At 38.5% G+C, this 19,743-nt stretch overlaps 1 protein-coding gene, 1 long non-coding RNA gene and 1 other non-coding gene across 3 annotated transcripts; 1 reads left to right on the top strand and 2 right to left on the bottom strand.

The window, feature by feature from the left end:
- Positions 1 to 793: 793 nt before the first annotated feature.
- TRNAC-GCA lies at positions 794 to 865 on the bottom strand. Its single transcript has one exon. It is a non-coding gene; the product is annotated as a tRNA-Cys (tRNA).
- A 12,659-nt stretch (positions 866 to 13,524) lies between these two features.
- On the bottom strand, positions 13,525 to 15,634 carry LOC122662685 (heat shock factor protein HSF24-like). Its single transcript, XM_043858390.1, has 2 exons — positions 15,372 to 15,634; positions 13,525 to 14,226 (listed from the first exon to the last, which is right to left on the bottom strand). The coding sequence occupies exons 1-2, from the start codon at positions 15,573 to 15,575 to the stop codon at positions 13,540 to 13,542; spliced, it is 891 nt and encodes a 296-aa protein (XP_043714325.1). The 5' UTR covers positions 15,576 to 15,634; the 3' UTR covers positions 13,525 to 13,539.
- Positions 15,635 to 17,422: 1,788 nt separating this feature from the next.
- LOC122662689 lies at positions 17,423 to 17,826 on the top strand. The gene is made up of 2 exons (XR_006333074.1): positions 17,423 to 17,631; positions 17,712 to 17,826. It is a non-coding gene; the product is annotated as an uncharacterized LOC122662689 (long non-coding RNA).
- Positions 17,827 to 19,743: the final 1,917 nt, after the last annotated feature.

Genomic DNA, 19,743 nt, shown 5'->3' on the forward strand with positions numbered 1-19,743 from the left:
GTGAAATGCTCACCGAATAAGTAAACATGCATAATCTCATTATTACATTCATCTCATAATAATAAGACACCATATGTAATCAAAAACTAAATAAGAGTGGGATCTTCTTCAGCTCTAATACTCCTACTACTACCCAAACTGAGATTAGGCGAATTCTTGAAGTCCCAGATATGGATGCAAACTCAAAATATTTGGGCACACCACTCTAAGAAGGTCGCCCTCTTATCTACCCTTGCCCTCTTATCTACCCTTCATCGGGTCCAGTCCTGACTCTCGGATTGGAAGTGTAACCTCATTTCTCAGGCAGGTTGTGTGGTCTTAATTTAGTCTGTGCTCAATTCTATCCCCACTTTCCATATGTCTTGCTTTCTTTTTCCAAAATCCATCTGTTCCAAATTTGATGCGTAGAAACCGCTGCCATTACTCCAAAAAATAAAGAAAGCCATAAAATTCTTAGAAGCCTAAAATTGCATTGGGAACCTTGGAAAACCTTAGAAAAGATCTAGAAACTTCAGAAATCCCTGAAAAAACACAATCCTAGAATGTCCTATATAGATATTGTGTAGTAACTCCGGATTTGCACTGAGAAATGGTTGCAATTTGGAACACATCCTGAGTTTAAGAACATCCTCTTGATTCATCCATGAATGACAAATACAGCCACGTGATCATCAAGGGGTCTTCGACCAAAAAAACAAAAAAAAAAATTTCATCAAAGGTTTGTATTTTCTCTAAAGTAAGAGTTGGCCATTTTCCATAATGTTCAACTTAGTAAAATTATTTAATTTAAAAAAGGGCCCAACCGGGTTCGAACCGGTGACCTCTTGATCTGCAGTCAAATGCTCTACCACTGAGCTATGGACCCAATTGATAAAAAGATTTAAAACAAAATAAAGAAAATGAACAACCAATTACGTTGTGTACTAACCGTAATTAAAGTGTATAATGCGGTTGGATTTCAGTATGTCTTGTTTTACATCTATTGAGAAATTAAGAATGTCAATAGATATTTGAAAATTCGTACTCGATCCGCGTTCGTTTCTGTTTAGGAGAATCTGAATGATCGAAAATTAATCGGATACGAATATGATAATCCCCCTATCCGATCGATTATTGTTCGATTCGTTTATCAATCTGACGATAATAAAATGTCTGAAATATATCTTTGTGTCCATCTATGCGATTAAGTTTTTTTGTTTTATAATAAGTTAAGATAGATTTTCTATTGGTTTATATATATTGTTTTATGCATTGTGATACATGGAATCACGTACATATTAGAATAAATACAAGATAAAATCAAAAATAGAAAACGTAAGAAAATCAAAGACTAAGTAAAGTAGAAGAAAGAGTAGTTGTTGAATTCTCAAGTCTCAACCTTAACCCTCATCAATAAAACGATAAAGACGTCAACGGATAGGATATTATCTGAATTCGTCCGAATATAATTGGATACGAATATGATAATACCACTACCTGACCGAATTCGATCCGTTTACATCCTTATGAGCAATATTTATTATCTAATAAATATCAAATAAATGAACGATCAATTTTTACCTAGGAATGCCTAACACTTTCCTTGAACATTAACTTGACATGACCTTGATCTAATGGTTAGACTAGCTTATCCTAAGAGTCATTTGAAGCCAAATTTAATTTGTGAATCAATAGATTCTAATCTAGGTGTTGACTTAAGGTTTTTAAACATTCCATTTCTTTTGAAAGAAACGACAAATTTTTAATTTCATAATTAAATGTCCCTTTCTTTCGAAGGAGCGACAACTTTTTAAACCCAGAGTAGCGACTCAATATAGACTCATTGGACGATCGCATCGTCGGATATACTCTTCAAAGAGGCCATAGTTCTCACAGATGTCTTGGACACTCTTTTATGAGTCCCAATCATGATTTAAAGCCACCAATTTCTGGTTAATAATGATTCAAGCTCATTCTTGATTAGTTTAAACACATTATACCTACTTTTGACAATTTTTCACAAATTCATCAATATCTCACTCAAAATCTGACGGTTTCAAGTAATTAATTGTTCCTTTCCTGCCTAAGAGAGCAAGGAAGCCTTACTCCAAACAACCACACAAAAAAAAAAAAAAAAAAAGAGAGCAACAAAGCCTTCTCAAAACTATAAAAATACTCAACCAAAAACACAGAACTATAAAAATACTAGTACCCCACGCCATTCGAGCATGAGTTGTGCTCCTCCTTCGGGCTATATTCTTGTTTTGCTTTTTGTTTTTTTCTCTATTTATCTATTTTTTACCTCGCTTTTTTCATTTGATTTGATTAAGCTTGTAAACGGATCGGATGTGATCGGATCCAGATATTTTCTGGTCGAATACGAATTCCTTTAAACGGAAATGGATTTGGATGCAAATCAAATTCAAATTTTCGACCCCTACCTTGTGTAATCCGGACCTTCCTCTTCCTAGCGGATAAAATTCACTCTCAATCCATATCTTTTAGATCATGATTCTCTTTTCCTCATATTCTACCTGTTGAATCTTCAAAAACCCTTAAGTGTTAGGATTTTTCTCAAAATGCGACAAGTGTGTGCTTAATTGTTTATCGGGTCGATCATTGATGGGGATCAAGAAATACAAGGACTGAGGTGGCATGTTACTATTTTATTGAGATGGACCGGACCGGCCTGACCCATTGTGGAAGTGGGTTAGGGTTTTGGGGAGTATATAAATATTAATGATGGGGTCCTTGCAGTCACTATTCTATTCTTTTCTCTTTTCTCCACACGAGAGAGAACTCAGTAGGAGTGTCTAGGAGACTGCAGAAGATCCTCATCGCGGCTATTTGCAAACACCTACTGACGGATTGCTGCTGTTCGTGGATTCTTATCTCTTCTACACCAACAAACGTGGTGAAAGGTACGCCTTACATTCCCTGCTCCTTTTTTTATTCAATCGTGTTCTAGATATCTGTATGGGGACGGATTCGGGTTTGACAAAACCCTTGCTTATTCTAACAAGTGGCATCAGAGCCCACCATACAGACCTAGGATCGATTGATTAAGAACATGGATTGGGTTTTTTACGACGAAAACGGAATTTTTGGCAAAATCGTACGTTTTTGTCGCTGTCGGATTTTTTCACCTGTGAAAGTCGAATATTTTTATATGGGTGCGAAGGGTTCGTCGAGACAATCGCGGCGACCGAACGAAGCCGCGAGTGAGATCCACGCACAGGCGGCCGCTAGAAAGAAAAAAAAAACCATAGCGATGCTGACGTCAGCCTTGATGCTTGCGGGTCACGTTTAACCCGAGCTGACTTGGACCGACCCGGGTAAGATTTGACCTGGTCAAAGATTCCCGACCCGAGACCTGACCAATTTTTTAGACCCGGTTGGGCGGGCCGGAGGTTCGGTTCAAGTGAACCGGGTTCGGTCCGGTTTGGTTCGGTTCAGTTCTAAAAAAAAAGGGGGGGAAATTGACCAAAAAACTTCAAATAGACCGTGTGGGTTCATTTGAATGAATTTTGAGACGTGACTTTTTATAGTGTATCTGTTTTTTCATGCTCTTCGTTTTGATATGCAATTCGACATATTTTGTATAAATAGAGACCATGGTTTTGGTAATTTTTGTATTTTCTAATAATCTTGAATGCATGGTTTAATGGGCGTGGAGCATCGATTTGGCTTCGGTTGGTCTTGTTTCGTTCGTATTTTCAAGACCTACCTGATGGTACCTGGTATTGGGACGTTTAATACTTTCAGGGACCTGTTTTGGATGTTTATGCTACTTTGAGCATATTTGGACTATTTTGGGTTGACCATTGCCACTTGAATGTGCATATCACAACACATTATGGACGATCGATGTATTTACTTCCACATATATTGCTGCATATCTGGTTGAGAAATTATGAGAGAGTAAAATGGTGATCCACCAAAGTGGCCCATTGAATCCTTTTATGGTTCTATCAAGGCAACAGAATAGGTGACATTAGCCCAAAGGCAATGTTACCAAAGATTGACGAGGTGATATGCACATAGGTTGGAAGGGATAGTGGTCTAAGGGTTCCAGTTGCCCAAAGGTGCTGGGATTTCTGAAAACTACTGATCTTTTCATGGAAAGGCAGTGTGTCCATCTAAAGATAGTGTACTCAAAGAATTTAGGATGTGTGGCCTAGAGGTTTCTTACCGCCTAAAGGTGGAGGAAATTTTTGGAAGTCATCGACATCTCGCGGTAGTTGCAGTGCGATAAATTATTATGATATTGAGGTGCATAGCTTAGGGGTTTCTCTATCACCCAAAGGTGGAGGAAGATTTTTGAAAGTTGTTGCTATCTCGTGGTAGTTGTTGTGCGATAAAGATATGTGCATTTGACCCAAGAGGGCAAAATGCAATGTGATGATGATCATTGTTTGTTCTTGCTAGTAGTCTGTATGAATTGTTTGCATTTGCTAGCTGATTTAATATGATCATGTTGTTGTTGGAATGTATATATATCCTTATTTATTTGCATGAATGAATTTTCTCCCACAGGATGTCTCTCCCAAATAGTCTTTTGGCATCTATTCCTATTTTTTCTGGGAACAAGTACAAGAGGTGGGTAGAGGACCTAGAAATTAATCTAGGACTGCTCGACCTTGATATGGCCCTTCGAGAACCAAAACCTGCTGATCTAACGGGTGCGAGTACGAATGCTGAGAGAGTTAAGATGGAAAAGTGGGTGATAGCTAATTGGAAGTGCATACTGGTCATGAAGAAATCCATTCTTGAGTCGTTGCGTGACAGTGTTGAAGTGAAAGATACTGCCACAGAGTTTTTGAGTGAGATAAAGGCTATTTTTGAGGTGTCTCAGAAGGCTGAGAAAGGGGATCTAATGAACCAGATTACGTTGGCGATGGTGCTGAAAGCGTTAGAGAACATTTACTGAAGATGGCTTCCACTGCGAACAAGTTGAGGGATCTTGGGATGCCTATAGAAGAAGAACTTTTGGTGCATCTTGCACTCAAATCTCTCCCAAATGTGTATGCAAATATAAAGTTTGTGAATGCTGCTCAGAAGGACAAATGGACCATGAAAGAACTGGTATCTATCTGCCACAAGAAGAAGGAAACATGAAGATGACGACTATTGAGAGTGCGAATCTGACTGAGAACAAAGGAGCGTTTGGAAGTGGAACAAAGAAAGGGAATCCAAGATTTTTCAAGAAAGGTAAGTATCATCCATACAATAAAGAAAGGAGGAGTGTTGATGAAATTTCATGCTACTGGTGTGATCAGAAGGGACACATGAAAGGAAACTGTAATGCAAGGAAGGCTTGGCTAGAAAAGAAGGATGGTGCAGAAGATTGCAAGAAAGGGAAATGACTTTGAGTTGAATTAAATTATTTCCTGCAAGTACTTTTAGTTAAATGTTTGTTTTCAGACTTGTGATGTTTTGTTTGTGTCTGTTTAATCAGTGGGAGTTTCGTATTATTTTATTTGATATGCTTGTTGAGTGGGAGTACTTGAAGGATATATGTTTCGTTTTGCTTCTGCTTGATGTGATGAATAGCATTTGCATGTATGCATATGATTGATGTGTTGAAAGTCATTTTGGTCTAAGAATGTTCGATTGGCGACGGGCGAAGTCGTTCGGCTATTTCTAGCCATGGATGTTCGATTGGTGATAAACTAAGTCGTTTGATTACCAACGAATATGACGATGTTCAAAGGTAATCCATGAGTCGTACAATGCTCATGATACGTTCGAGGACCCGTAAGGAATGATGACGGTATTTATATGATCACAGACGTGTACAACATTCCTTGTATAAAATTATCTCAAGGCGGTTCATGTTAGTAAGTAAATCTTTGTTTGTAGTTGACAGAAAGTGATATGCCGTATGTTGAGGTGTATTCTCTGCTGTTGTTCGACAATAATAAATTTGCTAATTGGATCAAGGTTTAGTAGCATTATTGTTATATTGAGATCCCATGGCCACATCTGATAATGATGACCTTATACTTAATCTAGTCCAAGTGGGAGATTGTTAGGATTTTTCCCAAATGCGACAAGTGTGGGCTTAATTAATTATCGGGTCGATCATTGATGGGAATAAAAAAGTACAAGGGCTGATGTGGCATGCTGCTGTTTTATTGAGATGGACCAGACCGGCCTGACCCATTGTGGAAGTGGGTTAGGATTTTGGGGAGTATTATAAATACTAATGATGGGGTCACTGCAGTCACTACTCTATTCTTTTCTCTTTTCTCCACATGGGAGAGAACTCAGTGGGAGTGTCTAAGAGACTGCAGAAGATCCCCATCGCAGCTATTTGCAAACACCTACTGACGGATTGCTGTTGTTCGTGGATTCTTATCTCTTCTACACCAATAAACGTGGTGAAAGGTACACCTTACATTCCCTGCTCTTTTTTTTATTCAATCGTGTTTTAGATATCTGTATGGGGACGGATTCGGGTTTGACAAAACCCTTGCTTGTTCTAACATTAAGATCATTATTTACTTAATTTTTTATTATTAAGTATTCAGATTTTTTTCCAGACGAATTTTTATTGGAGTATTCGGATTTTTGTCCGGATATCTCTAAATGAATACAGATACAGATGTGGATCAAATTCGGATTGTCGGTTATCCATTTACAGCCCTAGATTTGATTGAGTTTTAATGTTTTTAATTTTTATAGGCTTTTCATGTTTTTTAGTTATTTCATAATAGTATATTCCTTTAGTCTTTTTTTTTTCTTAGATTTTTCCTACATGCTTTTATATTTTCTATTCGAATTTTTCTTCTTAGGGTTTGCATGTTTTCAGTTTTGTTGTTATTACATTGCATACGTTATCTATCTGAGGTTTTACATATATATATATTTATATATATCTATATATATATTTTTTTATTTTATTTTTTTTATCCCATAAGAATAGGATAGGTTCATTATTATGCTCTTAGCATAATCCAATAGTTAATGCTTTATAGATTTTGTTTTACATTCGTTTGTGTTGTTTCATGCATGTTTGTATTCTAATTAAAGATTTAGGTTGTTTTGTGCATTGATTTTTAAATATTTTTAATTTTATGCTTATTGTACTTTTTGTGATTTTTTATATTAATCATCTCAGAATACTTGCACCAAAAAAAGAAAAAATCATCTCAGAATATATTAATTTTCTGTTATGATGACAATAATAGTTTAGATTAAATTTTATGCAATTATATTTGGAGTACTAACCCTTGTTTTATAGTGCATGCATCGAGGTAAGTATCCATCTAATTTCGTATTTGGATTTTTTTAATTTTTTTTTATTATCATTTACTACATAATGCATGTCTTAGTATGAAAATCTTTATTATTTAATAAAAGAAACCAAATAACTAGGAAGACTGATTTGACCAAATGGACCGACGTGCCTACAGCTCCCTTGGTCCACCTGACAAGTTCTTATTCTCTTGGTTGACCTATGTCTCCACTAGAATCATATTTGAAGCCATGTTGATGGATCCTAGACCCTAATCTAGATTGCGATTTTCTGCCTCTCTTTCAAATAAGATTCAGTATTCTCACATCTCCTAAAAAAATATCCTAACTATGTCTCTAAATTATCTATCACATGAAAAGAGAAAAAAAAATTTTGGTTAGCATCCAGACTCCTTGTTATTCAAACTCCGTTTGATTCAGTGTAAAATTGTACTTGAAATTTTCACTTAAAAAAATTTTAGATGTACATTTTTAAATGTTGAAAAGTGTTCCAATGTTTGTTTTATTATGGAAACAAACATTAGAAAATTTCTCAACTTGTAAAAATTTACATTTACGAAGTAAAATTTACCATATAAACTTTTACGCCGAAACAAACTGAGCCTAGGGAAAAATTAATTTGATTAAGGTGTTGCCTTGGTAGACAAAAGTTTGATCAAAACGGATAAAAATGTCTCTCTATTACTTGGAGTCTTTTCTTCTGGTAAATAATAACAAAAGAGAAACCAATTAAGAGTAAGGACCGAGTTTCTCTCCACCATATCCCATTCACCGAGGGGCGGAAACAAGTATCGGGAGGGTATTATGAAACATACGAAAACCCTAGAAGGGGTTTGTTAACCCTAGGATAGTGGGTGAACCATCCTCTATGGGTAGAGAAAATCTTTGACCTACTGTGAAACGGGTTTATCTTAAAAAAAAAATAAAAAATTAGAAGATACAAAACTCAAATTGTTAAGGACTAATTCTTCCATGATAAGGTTATGAGTAAAAAGAAATTTGGCAAGAGATCTCTACTTGTTCGCCTGGTCTCTACACAAGCGTTTGGGCCAATGGGTGAGCACCCCTGGGTACTACACCCAAGGGGCAGAGGCGTCATCTCACGGTCCCCTATGAGAGGGCATAGGAAACACAACTAAATAGAGATCTTTTTCCCAAAGAAATAATTCCTCATTAACAACAAAGACAATGACAAGAACAAAACTTGAAGTATGAACTAATTAACTTCCTTGAATAAGTTTGAGAATGGGGTTTTCTTTTGGGTCTAATGAAAGGAAGAATTGGACTGAGGGAGGAAGTACATTGAATCCAGTCCTTTGTATTCAGGATTCGCTATTGATTGATGGTTAAGTTAAAACTAAAACATTAGAATTTTAGAAGAGCAAACAAAAGGGAAGGACCAAAACTTAAGCGATAAAGACTTGCTGAAGACCTACGCCCTCGTCCATTGAAAGATGACAATACCTGATAGTGGCCACTCGCCAAATACCCCCTTCCAATATCCTTGGTCGTTGCATGCGTACTTTTTTTTTTCATTCTCTTGGATGAATGGAGTACATAATTAGGCCATGTTTGTTTAGGGGATAGGGACTGTCATGCTGGCAGCGTAGATGGAATCCTCACACCTAGCCAATGGGATTCTAGGACAGGGTGAGATACGGTTTATATAGAGATGTGTTGAGGGAGGAAAAAGAGAGAAATTTACCTCTCAGGTGCGGTGCAGTGCCTAGTGCACCACACTGAAGAATCCAACCATCCACCCAACACTTAGGAGGATAAAAAGATGCCACTGCCCATGTTCATATGATTGGATTCCTCAGGGGTGCGCTGCAGAGGAGCCGGATCTTTCTAGTGAGGGGGTTACGCCGGTCTATGTATGGGAAATTAGAGAATGTTGCCACTACCAAAAATAAAGGGACTTTAGCAAAGGTATTTACCGCCGCTAAAAGTCCAAACACAGCCCAGAAATAATTTACCTTTTTTTTTTAATCATCAGAAATCCACCACTAATGTGAGGGCATCTATTGCTATGTGATAGTATTTTGTTGTCCTGCTACTAAAAATTAGTCTTTAGCAACCGTAAGTTAACACTATTAAATATTTTTATTTTATTATAAAATTCAATAAATGCATGATTTTAGCGGAGATTTATTTGTCCCTTTTACAAATTTTTTTAAAGTTAATTATTTTTAGTACATTACAGCCACTAAAAGTTATTATTATTTAAAAAAAACACTTTTACCCCATCTAATTTTTGTTTTTAAAATATTAATTACTCTTAGTGCGGTACATTTACCGTCACTAAAAGTAATTAGTATTTTTTTTTTAAAAAAAAACTCACCACCTCCGCCCCCACTTCCGGGAGCCCCTACCCTTACCTCCATACCCTCCAGCAGCCTCTGCCCTTGCCCCTACCATCTTTGCCTACCCCCACCATCTCCCTTACCCTTGCCATTGCCCCATTCCTTAGTCCTCTCCATCCCTACCTCCTTCTCACTCCCGCTCTCTCTTTTCCCGCCCCAACCCTCTGTGGTAGCAATAAACTCCATCCCCTTCCCTCTTATTCTCTTTTAAAACTATCACCAGATCTACCATCTTTAGAGTCCCTTGAAACTCCCAATCCTTTCTTCCTCACCCCCATCTCCACCTCTGCTCCATATTCCATAGCTTTAGGAACCCATCGTCCTTGTTGAAATCATTTTCCTTCCCTTAGAAACCTCACATACATCGTTATCCCTGCCCCTTGCTTTAACTCTTGCATCCCACCTTCTCAAACTCTCGTTCCTTTATCACTTCAATCTATTCTGTTGGGGTTCCACACGGAAGGTTGAAGTAATAATCACACATCGGAAGTAAATAACCCAATGTGGAGACTTTTAGGTACTTGGGCACCCTCTCCTTAATAGTTAGCTTTTGAGGATGAGTTTTACCCAAGTCTCTAGCAAGTGGTATCAGAGCCAAGGTTGTGGTAGGACCAAGGTATGGCATGGCCAAAATTGAGGTAGAGCCAGTGTGTGGCAACCCCAGTGTATCTCGGAATTGCTCTCGCATGAAGGGGCGCATGAAGGGGAAGATAGAGAAGATCTCGATTATTTTTTGCGTGGAGGGGGAAATTGTTGGGATTCCCCAGAGAAGGTGAAAGTAACAATCCCACATCGGATGTGGAGACTTATAATTACTTGGGCATCCTCTCCTTAATGACTAGCATTTGAGGATGAGTTCTATTCAAGTATCTAACATTTGCATCCAAGCCTGTCCCTTGACGATGTTGAGCATGGCCCCCACCATAGTCGTTGTATGTGTTGATGGACAAAAAGGATGTATTTAAAGACACGGCCTTGTTGCTGACAATGATGGAGTTGACTACGATGAAGTACTCCACCAAAGCATCACCTAATGTGTAAGCGGATGTACATAGGGTTAACATAGAGCCCCTGCAACTCTCCATCGCATCCCCCCTTCCTTTGCTAGTCCAAACCATGCACCCAACCCCAATCAGCTCCCCTCCCCACCCCTGCAATTGCCCTCCCTTCCCCAACCCCTACAACTTCAAGCCCCCACCCTCAACCCCGCCGCCTCCCCTCTCCCATTGTTGCTCTAAGCCCCGAACCCAACTCACCTTCCTTCCTCCATCACCCATCCCCTGCAACTCCCAGCTTGCCCACCTCTACCCTTACTCTGCTCAGCCCACTTCCACCACCCCCGCAACACCTTACCCACTCTCTTTTTCTCATTCTTCAATGATTAAAATGAAAAAGTCTGTTATCCAGCCACGTGAGCCAGCTATTAAAAATGAAACAGAATAGCATTTAGTGGTGGTTTTCTTCCTCTACTAAATGTTTAGTTATATAATTGTTTTTTAAAATAAAAAAAATCAATATATAATACCTTTAGTTTTTTAGTTTACCAAAAAAATGTTTAGTTTTATAAATATTTTTTTAATTAAAATCATTGGTTACTCGTGACAGGAATAATAAAAACGCAGGAAAAAGGACTGCCTGGGAGTGTAGCTCCTGTGCCCAAGCACATAATGGTGCGAATTGACCGCCCCGCGCCCATGAAAGGCAGAAATCCCATCCCGATTAATGCTTTCTCGTGCGCTCCCATTGGCCCGCGCTCTGGTGCAAAGGCCGCGAGCCCATGCTCATAGATAGAAAATTCTTTTCCTAAACACGCCGGTATATAATACCTATAGTGGTGTTTTTTTTTACTACCCAAGGGTAAACTCTATAATTACATGACACCATTGGTTATTCATGGCGGTATATACTACCTTTAGTGATAACCAACGATTAGTAAAACCTAAACTTACCTTTAGTGATAAACAAGGGTTACTAAAACCTAAACTTTAGTCGGTAATATTTTATTGCTGCTAAAACTGTACCTTTAGACAGAGAGAGAGAGACTAGGGTAGGGGTTTAGGGCGCTAAGGTTGAGGGTAGACTAGAGTGCAATGTGGACTGTACTATTAGGGCATTAAGGTTGGGGTGTGACTAGAGTGCACTGTGCACTGTGCACTGCACTATACTATGTAAGGGGATTAATGGCCAAATATTAGGCATGCATTGCAATTTCCAACTACCCAAACAATAATACAATTAGATTACTAATCTTTGCATGTTGTGGTCGTCACACATAAACATATCTTTTCAAACCTTCACCATGTTTATCTCTTTCCAAACTTAAACCTAATGGTCCCCCAATCTGATTTCTTTCTGCAATGGCTAATGTGGATTTCATTTCCAAAGTTCCCACAGTGATAAAACTCCATGTTTCATGCTTAAACAAGAACAAAGATTTCAAGTTCTCTGCTTATTTTTCGAACACATTAATTGTGGTGGGTTAGCTAGGGATGATTCGACTCTCACCAGACACACGAATCACTTTAAACTAGCTTTTTCAAGCTTATTAATGCCACATATTTAGCAATAGATGTGATGTTTTATTTGTTCTTGGCAATCACTTCAATTCGGAGTTCACTGTTCAAATACACATAAAAGATTAAAAGAATGCTTGGTCCACAGTCCACACCACTGATTGTGATGAGTGCTTGTTCGTCAACAAAGGAAATTATAGGGTTAAGGGACTATGTATGCGCCACTTATTTGTACGTATTGGCATCTCTCGCACCAAGTCAATTGACTCATAGGAGGGAGTGTCTCCCGATTCGTATAGATCTATTGGAGGTACGATGTCTTGTATTCCATCATTTGCATTTATGGGTTGATTCCAAATGGTCGTTAAGAGGCTACATAGGTATTTCGATAATATGTGCCTATGTAATGTTTACATGGATACTTCAGTAATATGTCCCTATATAAGGTTTCGCTCTACATATTTGTAGCAAGATGGTACTCTCTGTAATCCGAGGTATGAGGACAAGCGCATATGAAATCTTTCCGAACTATGTAAATCTATGTGCTTGCATTGTTTGATTATTTGTTTGTGATTTCCACTATTTTTTGTATCATTTTCTATTCTCATTTCTACAGAATCCTTATATTGAAGTAGGAGTCAATGAGAGGAATTATTAAGCAGGGAGAGTTTGTACGTGATAGGGTATGTACTACCCCCGGTGTGTACAAATTTTTTCATAGAAATAATATGCCGATAAGAACATGAAGATAAAGCAAAAGGTTTTGTACACGACCATGCATCATGCACGTTAATGCACACAACGATAATAATAATAATAACACAATGTGACAAACTATTTAGAACCCAATGATGATTAATACATAGTATAATAATAGACAAAAGAAGAGAATAAGTACATAAAGAAGCCAAAGAGAGAAAAAGAGAGATCATAGACTGAGGGTTTCCTCGTTAAAATCCTTTACATCATCATCACCAATCAAGAAAAAACAACACACTGAGACCAGAAAAGAAAAAAAAGTATCTGAAGAACTATACTTTTTTGAAGACTTAAAAGTAACACACTGAGACCAGAAAAACCCACATAAGCCCCCTAAAAGATTTCATATCATGCTTGACGATTAAAGGAAACACTAACCTTTTCCAAACTTCCTTATCAAACGAAACAATAATGTACAGTGCAAGGTGTGTATGTGGCCTTACGGTACAACACACCACCTATTTGCTTGTTGCAGTAGTCATTTTTTAGGGAAAATTATCTCCTCCAGTTCCCCAGTGCCTGTAATAAAGGGGGTGGACCCCACTCAGGCAGAGTGTTCATGCAGGGGTAGGGTGGTCATTGTGCCCCCCCCCCCTTTATTATAGGTATTAGGGGAACTGGGTCGTGTAAGGAATTGGAGGGGATAAAGATCCCATTTTTAAGTCTTAGTTGCAGACTTTGTTGGTCTCGGTTGGGGAAGAAGAAATCTTCATCCAAGGCACCTCAAAATCCCTCGCCACCTTCATCTCCTTCATCGGTGGTGACCCACCCAAATCCACGACCCACGCTTCGGGATCACGGCGTCTCTTATTGTTCCCTCCTTTACTTTTCGTCCTCAAACACACTCCGAACAACTTCACCTCCTCTCCTCCAAATTTTTCATCATCATCATCATCATCATCATCATCATCATCATCATCATGCTCATCCTTATCCTCATCCTCCTCTGATGGATCATAGTTGGGCCCAATGCTCCCTTGTGACATGATGTGGTTAATCTGCTCGGGTCCCACATTGAGGTAGTTTGAGAGGAAGGCCATCAGCTCCTCACATTGCTGCTTTGTTTGGGCGAGCTCCGCGCTCAGCATCTGGTTGTCTTTCCTCAGTTTCTCGTTCTCGTCTGACGTGTGGTTCCTCGACCCTGGAGACAAGGTCGACGTGGAAGCCACATCCTCACCTGAATTCGTCGGAGACGAGATTCCTCCACTATTGCCATTGGCATTGGATTTTCCAACATGGAGGGTTGTGGGGACCGCCTTACGACGGTGGATTTCGTAGAGGAGCTCTTTCTCCCCTCTCTTGAAAGACTCATTTGCAAATTCCCATCTTTCCAGTACTATCTTCTTGAAGCCCTGCTCACACGTCAACATCACAAATACGTGTTTTATTAGCATTATACATGTTAAATCAATTGAGGAGACAAAAAAATATATTTTTTGAAATAACTATAAAGAGACCCACATAATTAATAAAAAGAAACAAATATCATTTGATTAGAAATATTATCATGATTGTGACAGGTGGTTTTCCTTATTATATTTCAAGTTAAGTCTTCATATTTCAAGATTTCAAAGAAAGTTTCTTACTACGTATCTTAAACTCAAAACATTAAATTATAAAGGGGAAAAGAAATGCTAACTGGTTGCGCAGCGCGGCATGTATCTGTACCTAGACACAGTCACACACAAAATGACAGATGCATCTTTGGTCCTTTCCACCTTTCCAAGGGGCACGCGGCTGTGTCTGGGCACAGGTACATGCCGCGCCATGCGACTAATAGCATTCTTTATCTGATTATAAAAGTAAGAGCAGTTAATTATATTTAAATCCTTTTTTTCATTACTAGACTAATTTGTGATTAATTCCAGTAACCGGTCTTCTTTTCCAAGTTTCCAACCCCTAGTCTTTGAATCACACCATGTAGAATGAGTCTCTAATTCTCTATTCTTACCTCAAGAAGTCAACGATTTAAAACATTAGACTTCAAAATTTGACCCCAAAATGTTTCAATGGCTTGATAGACAATCAAACTATTCAAACACTAGACCCTAAGTATTGAATTATCCAACTAAAAAAACTTAGACTATTATATAGAGAGAGGTTCAAGTTTTCAAACAATACACATGACATATGGCTTTTATTGTATTACAAATGTAATTAGTTTGATGACTTTGATACCATATCAAATTATTCAACCTAAAAGCTTAAACTATTAGCCCAACAAACCCAAAAGGCTGGCTCAGCTTCTTGCACCCACGAAGCCTTAGCTGTGCCGTGCCGCCCAAATAGAATCCAAGAGAGTGAGTAGATTCGATCTGAAGTGGATTCGATCTGGACGGCTACAAGAATGGTTCTCCTATGAGAACCTGAGCTACCCTCCAAACCCAGTTAATATATCAAGCATCCATGAAAGGCCATCAATCCATCACACATAAAAACACACACACAGAATAGGAGAGAGAGAGAGAGAGAGAGAGAATGAAAATTGGATACATACATAAGTGTTTAATTGACGAACAAAGCTGGAGAAATTGTTGTGCTTGAAATACTTTGGGAGCAAATCCTTGGCGAAATCCGCAGGTTTCCAGACAACGAAGGTAGTACCAGTATCGTTCCATGAGATGACATCGTCGGTGCTTGAATCCTCCACCAACTGATACGTCTTTGTCAAGAATGGTGCCGGCAAGCATCTCTGAGCCATCTTAACTTATTCCCAAATTCGAATTTGAAATAACTGAAAACCCTAAAAAAATATAATAGAGCTAGAGCTCTTACAAGCAAGATTCTTCTACAACTGAAAGACGAAAGAAGTTTAAGAGGAGGAGGAGGTAGCGGAATAGAAAAGAAGGTTAGCAGTCAAGAATTCCCAACCCCAGCAATAAAATCCAGTCACTAATAAACCTGAATTCATGAGATCCCAGTGAGATCGAGAGAAAACCAGACCATCATATCTCCTCTTTCCTTCCATTATTCCTAATCAAGATCCCAGTTCCGCATAGACACAACCATAATAACTATACCTGCTTCCTCCACCCCCTCTCCTCAGATTAAGGATTCAAATAGATTGACCAGAGAGAGAAATTGATTAACGATTTGATGATGTTGAGAAGAATAGACAAAAAGAAGGAATGAATTAAAGCTCTGCAAGAAAGAGAAAGAGAAACAGAGAGATAGAACAAAAAGTCCCAAAAGAGCAAAAGGTAAGAAGAGGGAACAGAGAATGATCTCTCTTGATAGAAATACTCTTCACTTCACTCAATATCTAATACCCACGAGTTTTTTTTTTTTTTTTTTTTTTTTTTAAAGAGAAGAAAGAGAAGAAAGAGAAGAAAGAGAAGAAAATTCTAAAGGGACACTCTTGAGAAGAAGTTTCCCACTACGTTGGAATGAAGCTTCAGTATTGGTCAGATGATGTACACGTGTCAACCATCTAAAGGATGTATCTTTTTCCAAAAATGGGGATTGAGGAATAGAAGAAGGAAATGAAGTCCCTATTGAGGTGGGTGAAATGCTTATGTGAATATAGCCTCTCTCAGTTTCTCTCGCCCTCCCACCTAACTCCGACCATTCAACATGTCTCATGCGTATTTTCTCTCGTCCTTCATGGAAAATGACATCGCTTTTATATTTTTTTTCTTTCATGATCATGTGGGTCCTTTTTATACTAACAATAAAACACATTTTCATTTGTCCATTAAATTGATGTGAGAGATTCTAATGCATGGATGAAGTTGAAATATATCTTCCATTTATTATTGGGAGGGTCTAAATGACACGTCTACAGGTTTGTTTAGAACTTGACACCTTCATTTAATTATTAAGTTTTGTTTTATTCTTAGCATGTAATGTAATTTTTACAATATTAAAATTTGTTATTTTCACATAAGAATTACATTACCATATTGGATCCAAATCCTCTACATCCAAATCCTTGGCAGCCATCGCAATTGCCACGCTCCCATGGTGTGCCACGTCAATATATGCATATCTAATGGTTCTTTGGAGAAAATTTCAAATTTTAAAATCCTTACTTAATTATCTCCGCAACTAACCTCAACTGATCCGGTTGATCAAACCAAACCAAACCAAATGGGTTTCAAAAAACTCTAAGAGAGGAACCGTGAAGATCCTCGTCTTCTTCCTCTTCTCTCCTCACCCTGCCGCTGCGGTTCCTCTCCTCACCATGTACGATGGCTGCCACTCACCTGCCACTGCAGTTCCTCTCCTCTCCCTGTGTCTGTGGTTCCTCTCCTCACCGTGCACGACGAACGCAACCATTTCGGTCGTCTTCTTCCGCTTCTTAAATTGCATCTCTTGGGAGCAAAGGGCTTTGCTAAATCGTCTGCTTCCTCTTCCCCAGTCGTGAAAGGGCTTTGTAACTGTGTTTTCTTTCTTTGAAATACTTACTTTAAGTATTTCAAATCTCGAGTATTTTTTTGTTGGAAATTTTAGGGCAAATGAGCAAATTTCAATTCTTAACGGATTTTGGAATTTTGATTCAAATTTCTTAATAAATATTGTTGCATTTTTTATGTTTTTTAGGTTTGATGATCCGGATGTGCAGAGACTTAAAAAGTTCTTGCCTTACAAGATTGTGAACAAAGATGGGAAGCCTTATATACAAGTGAAGATCAAAGATGGAGAGACCAAGGTGTTTAGCCCTGAAGAAGTCAGAGCTATGATACTGGTGAAGATGAAGGAGATGGCTGAAGCATACCTTGGGAAGTAAATTAAGGATGCCGTTGTTACTGTTCCAGGTATAGAATTTGAAATCCCTCTTTTTTGATTTGTGATTTATCTCTTCTTCTCCATGACCTCTGCGTGTTCCTTGTTGCAGCTTACTTCAATGGCGCACAGAAGCAGGCCACAAAGGATGCAAGTATAATTGCAGGGCTTAATGTGGCTCGAATAATTAACGAGCCTACAACTGCTGCAATTGCCTATGGACTGGGCAAAAAGGGAGGAGACAAGAACATTTTGGTTTATGATTTGGGTGGTGGTACATTTGATGTTTGCATCTTGATGATGGACAATGGTGTTTTTGAGGTTCTGGCAACCAGTGGTGACAATTCATTTGGTTTGCTTTGGTTTGATCAACCGGACGAATTGGGGTTTGTTGTGGAGATAATTAAGTAAGGATTTTAAATTTTGAAATTTTCTCTAAAGAACCGTTAGATGTGCATATATAGACGTGGCACACCAGGGGAGCGTGGCAGCGCGATGGCTGCCAAGGATTTGGAAGTAAAGGATCTGGATCCTTAAATATTGTATTAATGACTATGACCTTTTTTAAAACCTCTTTTTTATCCTCTACATTAAAACTGTATTTAATAACTTCTTAGAATAAAATAAGAGGCAAAAAAGTAAGGTTATTAATCTATTTTTTTTTTTATTTGGTAGAAATATTATTAATCTATTGACACCTTAGGAAGTGTCTATAAGAAAATCCCTTTATTATTTTTCTTCTATAATTTTATATTGAATTGGGTCATAATTACTATAACTGCAATCAAAGGGCCATCGAATCAACATAAATAAGAGACGCCAACAACAAAAGAACAAGAATAGGTAATCCACAAACTTGGTCACTCGGTTGAGTCAAACTTGATTACAGTGAATCATTTTATTTAGTAATTTTTAAGTATATTAATATACATATATATTTTATGGGAAATAGTTTTCTGTCTGGGAGTGTGGCCTATCTCTCTCCTCCTCAAACAAGGAGGTAGAGATGTCTTTTCATATGTGGAGAGAGATAGACACGTGGAAGTGTTGGCTTAGGCCACATTCTCTGACAAAGTTCTTTGTCTCATATTTTAATATTATAAATCATTTGGATCATCGATCTCCAAGGCTCCTTTCATTTACATAGATACCTCACTTTGTAGAGTGGGATGATGGATACCTCATGTGGACGGGGAGGATGCATGAGATGATAGGGAAATCATAGGCACGTATTGTAGAAACTGAAATTTTGCGACCCCCTTGGCGATATGACAAACGGGGCACGAATGGAAGGAGTCACACTCCTGACCCATAAAAACCCAGAAAAGCCCTTAAAACCCCATAACAACCCTTAACAGGCCCAAAAAACCCATGAAAAGCCCATAGCCCAAAGGCTGGTGGAATACCAAAGCCGTGGCGCCACAGAAGTACAAGCCGCAACACCACGCAATGTTCTGCGACGCCGCGAAAAAGGAAGAATCTGTAGGACTTCGTCACCTAGGTGACATCAACCGTAGCGCCGCGAGATTTTTCTCCACGGTTCCCCGGAAGTGGGGTTCACCCCTATAAATAGGAGTGTCCCCCACCCCCAAAACAAGAGAGAAAAAAGGAGGAGGAAAGAAGGGAAATAGAGGGTCCCAGCTCCGTTTTTGTGAGGTTTGAGGGTATCCCCTCCCCCATTAGTCCTTTTTAAGTGAGTTTGAAGAAAACTTCTTCTTAGCCATGGGTAGATCCGTCAATTACCCTACTTGAGGAATGATCACTCCGATCTTGCTTTGAGCCTTCACCTTAGCCGTTATTCCGTCCGCATAAGAGTAACGTAAGCCTCATTCATAGTCGTCACTTTGTCTGAAGCACCAGTGACGATCCAACCATCCGTCTCCACCTGAGCCTGGGGACTATCAACAGCTTGAAGCTCCTACAACTTTGCATAGAGGTATAACGGAAACAATATTGATCGGTGCCAATATTGGGAACTAAAACCTTGGTTCGAAAAGAGATATTTTAAGAGATTTTTTCATTCTTTCTTTTTGGCAACTTTCATTTGTGTAGTAGATTGGTACATCTAAAGCTTTTTATGGCCTACGTAATCTATTTCATTATAAATTTGGTTAAAAAAAATATAGTTTTAATCTTGCATCTAC

This window comes from Telopea speciosissima, chromosome 5 (assembly GCF_018873765.1).
Source record: "Telopea speciosissima isolate NSW1024214 ecotype Mountain lineage chromosome 5, Tspe_v1, whole genome shotgun sequence".
In the NCBI taxonomy this organism is placed as follows: Eukaryota; Viridiplantae; Streptophyta; class Magnoliopsida; order Proteales; family Proteaceae; genus Telopea; species Telopea speciosissima.

Excerpts from the sequence above, each read along its gene's own strand:
- LOC122662685 (XM_043858390.1), bottom strand. The coding sequence starts at position 15,575 with ATGGCTCAGAGATGCTTGCCGGCACCATTCTTGACAAAGACGTATCAG. Across the intron at positions 14,227-15,371 it reads TTCGTCAATTAAACACTTAT|GGCTTCAAGAAGATAGTACT; the intron begins GTATGTATCCAA and ends ACGTGTGAGCAG.